This window comes from Anneissia japonica, unplaced genomic scaffold, assembly GCF_011630105.1.
Source record: "Anneissia japonica isolate Jap-2015-1 unplaced genomic scaffold, ASM1163010v1 scaffold287685_len94617_cov150, whole genome shotgun sequence".
NCBI lineage: Eukaryota > Metazoa > Echinodermata > Crinoidea > Comatulida > Comatulidae > Anneissia > Anneissia japonica.
In genome coordinates this window covers 78,149-82,780 of record NW_022743673.1, presented here as the reverse complement: position 1 = coordinate 82,780, position 4,632 = coordinate 78,149, and the positions used below count along the sequence as shown (strand labels likewise).

The 4,632-nt window shown below is 32.8% G+C and overlaps 1 protein-coding gene across 2 annotated transcripts in view; it reads left to right on the top strand.

The window, feature by feature from the left end:
* Positions 1-3,629, top strand: part of LOC117119516 — an 11,197-nt gene extending 7,568 nt beyond the window's left edge. The window contains exons 2-5 of one of the 2 annotated variants that reach the window (XM_033264342.1): positions 880-945; positions 1,479-1,586; positions 1,787-1,900; positions 2,788-3,629. In XM_033264342.1, the coding sequence (XP_033120233.1) occupies positions 928-945; positions 1,479-1,586; positions 1,787-1,900; positions 2,788-2,928 (381 nt within the window). In that variant the 5' untranslated portion in view covers positions 880-927 and the 3' untranslated portion in view covers positions 2,929-3,629. Of the gene's footprint in view, positions 1-879; positions 946-1,478; positions 1,587-1,786; positions 1,901-2,619 lie in introns of both variants that reach the window. The other variant, XM_033264343.1, reaches the window with a different exon arrangement.
* Positions 3,630-4,632: the final 1,003 nt, after the last annotated feature.

The window sequence follows — 4,632 nt, the reverse complement described above, 5'->3', positions numbered from 1 at the left end:
ACACTAAGTTGCTACGCTATTCTCGCTCTAAACGAAAATGTTGCAAGAAGAATCCCTATGGACTTTTCTCGTCGGATTCCCCAAATTCTTCTGTCCTCGGCTTTGCTATCTATGAGAAAATTGTATTCTGGTTTGTACCCGTCTGTAAGTCGAGTAATGTTATTCAGTTGAATACTGTTCGCTGTCGGTGACAGAGTCAGTCCGGGCCTAACTTTGGTTTGGGCCAACCAGCAACTGCTTTTAATATGGATTTGAAAGAGAAAATCTATGCAAAATCTTGCATTAATTAGTAACCTGGACACGTTTCTCTCATAGTTGTGGCGTGTGCGAACGATAGACAGAATAGTGGAGCATCACTTTAGTGGAGATGTGCGCTTAATAAATCTTTTTATTATTATTATTATTATTATTATTATTATTATTATTATTATTATTATTATCATACACACCGAGCATGACATTAAGGAAGGGGCAACGTTCTAGTTTTGATTATATTCTTCAGTGGTGTGCCACCTATATTATCAACATTGTAGATCTCCTGTCGGAAGGTATTTTAGTGTTATACTAGCCTTTCTTCTGGACTGATATGTTTTCGAAAACTGGTTGTTTTCCTTTGCAGTTGGTCTTTTACCAGACTGAGCAGGAGGTCAAATCTTCCAGGGCTTATGTGTGTGTACCTGAAGAGCAAAAGCAATAGTTAAAATTGTTTTTATACTTATATTTTAACATTTTAGATATTAAAATTCACTAATAATATAAAAGACTATTTTAGAAATTGTATAAAAACATTTCATTGTTGTTTATTAAAAAATAAGTTACTAAAAATAGTATGTTTTTAATGTGTGATCTTACTTGTTTTATTATATACCTATTTTGCAGATACACAAGACAGCCAACAGCAAACAAAATATTGCTGGATGTATAAGGATGGATATCTTTGCTCAGGTACTGATTGAGCATTATTATATTTGTATATCAATATTTTTAATTTATCCATGTTGGTGTAATGTAAAGGTATAAAATTACAGAAAGGACACCTAGAAATGGTGCTTTTCCCCTTTCATATTACAACATTCTAGAATTATGTTTTGTATGATATTCACACAATTGGAGGTCAACCAATTATTAGTCAAATACATTTTATTTACTATTGGTGACCTGTTTAAATGGCAATTGGTATTTTCTATTTTCTGTGCGTGGTTGTCTCCGTGCAGCTTTCTGACCACCAATTATATTGGAAAATTTATATAAATGTGTTACTGGTGTTATTTATTACTGATATACTGATTTAATATTGACCAAGTAAACATATTGAAAGTTAATTATTGATCTACTAAACAGGATTTATATTATAAGGTCAGTTTACCCAGTGTAAAACATAAAATAAACACAAATGATTAATTATATATAATACATTTTTATAAATGAGAAATGAGGCAATCAGTGGGTCAATTGACAGTTTTCTATTTACATTAAAGGAAGAAGGTTATGATATTGACGGTGATAGTATTATGGATACAACGCCCGCAGCCATATTTCCGGCTAAAAGTGGTTTTTGTGAACGTAACAATATTAGAACGGTAGAGGTAAGAAAGTTTCTAATGTAAATTTGTATCATTTTATTTAAAAATGTATTACTTATATATACAAGTTTTTTATTTTGTTGACTTCCCATCAATTAAACCGCCAGATATTTTTTTTTTTTACATCACTACTAATCCTAATGTTTTTTTAGTTATTGTAACTTTGTTTTTGTTGCATTTCATGTTTGCTTTCTTTTTATTAGAAAGAACCATCTAATAAAGATGATGAAATATCATGTTTTACAAAGATGATATCCTTAATGATAAGGAGTTTGCCAAAATATAAAAGAAGATTGGTACAGCTTCGGCTAATGGAGGTGTGTATAATTTTATAAAGATTTATTTTTTTCCAGTATTTTTTTTTTGTGTGTGCAAATCTTGTGATGATTTTAGAATGCATTGATACTATAATTAAATCCTTGCACACCCACTATGGTTCATAGAGCTAGAGCCTATCCCCAGTTTTTGTAGTGTGAAGTGAATTAGAAAAACTTTCCCTGGGCGAAACGCTGGTCCACCACAGGTTACTCCAGAAACTTGCTGGTACCTATGAATATAGCTGGGTAGACTAAAGCAATGTATATAAAGTGCCTTGCTCAATGACACAAGCAAAATGCACAGCGAAGATTTAAAACTGATTCCACCATTGATACTATACTTTATGTTAAATATTATTTCTGCAAATATGCAGTATCCATAATAGCATTTTACTGGTCATCAATCAAAACAATCCTAACAAATTTTGACAGTTTAAACTATGTTGGCCAGCTCATGGTCTTAGCCAAAGAGACTATCTATATGGCTTCTCTCCACCTGGAATGGTGAATTACTACCACATACAATGGATTAACTACTACTGTAAATTTATGAAACCATCGATAAGAATGAAGTACTGCAGCGTGGTGTTTGGATAAATATAGTGTTAAATTTAAAAAAAAAAAAACCTATATATAAAATCATTGACTCGCTCTTAGTAAAAAATAAATAAAACAAAATAAAAACGAACAATATATTTATTTGAATATTTTTTTTTCAGGTAATTTGTGAGGTTGAGTGACATTGAAGTTGAACTACAGTGCTAATGATCTACTTTTAGTATAATTTCACATAATACTTTGATGAGGGTGGGTGTTGGATGGTGGGGAGCGGGAGCTTGTCAAATGCTTGAGTGACGTTTACTCAATTTGTACTTTGTTTTCTTTAGTGTACTGTATTCTATTTGAAGCAGTCAACTCTCCCAATACCGACCACCCTTCGGACCGTCCACTTTGACCGGTTTTCTGGACGGACCGGTTTAGAGAACGTCATGTTTACCTACCTTGGTTTCCCGATCTTGAGTCAATAATAAGCCTAGGCTTAGCAAGGTACAGCAGAAATGTACACCACACTGCATCATGTACTGTGTAGGCCTACTGACCTGAGAACGTCTTTTAAAATTCATGTTTTACTTTATTTTTACATTATTTATGTTGTACGTACCTATTGTTTTGTGTCGAAGTCTATTATCAATAAAAATTTACACAAATCAACTTAATGTGTATCGTAATTTATAATAAGTGTCAGTGTTATTTTTCGTTCGATCGCCTTAATCTACTTCGCTTCAACGTGGTTGCACGCTTGATTGGTTTTCGATGCCGCTGGCATAACCTTAGCTTGTTGGGTCGCTAAATGCAAAAAATAAGTGCTAACTTATGCAGCGCCCCCTAAACTGCGTCAGCCAATAGAAAACAGTCAGAGGTGACAGTCAAAGTGTCATGCGCATTTGTTTTTATGAAATCGATAGCGTGGGACCGCTTGGTTTGCCTTAGCGTGAGAATGAATGCAAAATGTAAGAAAAGGGTACGTTCCTTAATAAAGAAAACACACTCATGAACTTTATTAAACAATCAGTTTATTAAACAAATGAAATCTAGGCTTATTGCAATTAATTAATTAATGCGCTATCGGCGTGTCACACGATCAACACTAACGATCGTACACGTGGTGTTGTATTAATTTTGGACGCACCAATATCATGTGAAGTGTGCCACTGTTTCAAAAGTGTAGTTCCGAATAAATTATTATTATTATTATTATTATTATTATTATTATTATTATTATTATTTATTAGTATATTATTAGTTGCTACATTAACTTAAATTTGGTAGCTGCAGGGTTTTTTTTATATTAAAGCAAATTAAAAGTTTAATTTTACATTATTTATAATCTAATCAATCTACAAATTAAAATAATATCGGTGCTACTTATGTATTAAGTTTCTTGTAAACATTTGATCTCACATACCGTGCTTGATGAATGTATTTAGATGATAGAAATATTTCATTTATATCCAGACATCTAGAAATCTATGATATATAGAATCATTAGAACCATAAATAAGGTATTTATTGGTTTCTAATTTGTTCATTGTTGTCTTGAAATGCCAATATACAGTATTACATTTTGTAATTAAAGTTGATAAATTCAATTCTTTGCAAAGTGGTTTTTTTTTCAATGATTTTGCACAGTACAATTGTATAAATATTACCATACCAATACCATCATCATCATCACCACCACCTATTTTGCAGTCAACATAATTTAGGTTTGCTTTATTCCCAAGCAAAAAATAATCTACATATTGATAAGTTGCTATCTATGAGAGAATAGGATTCCAGTTTGTACCCGTCTGTAAGACTAGTATGCTATTCAGTTGAATACTGCTCGCTGTGAGGGACGGAGTCAGTCCGGGCCTAACTTCGGTTTGGCCCAGCCTGCGACCGCCTTTACGGTGGATTAGGAAGAGAAAATTGATGCTTGCATTGATGAGACCATGGAAACTTTTCTCTCATAGTTGTGGCATACAGGTAGAACAGTTGAGCATCAATTACATTATCATACACATCGAGCATTACATTAAGGAAGGGCAACATTCGCGATATTTTTTTTCCTATAATATTATCATATTATGAGAATTGCCAATGAAGAAAATTAAGCAGTCTGATTGGCTGTTCTAGGCTACGTCATCTGACTCTTCAAAGTGGTAAGGAGTTTTCGATTTGCACGTCCA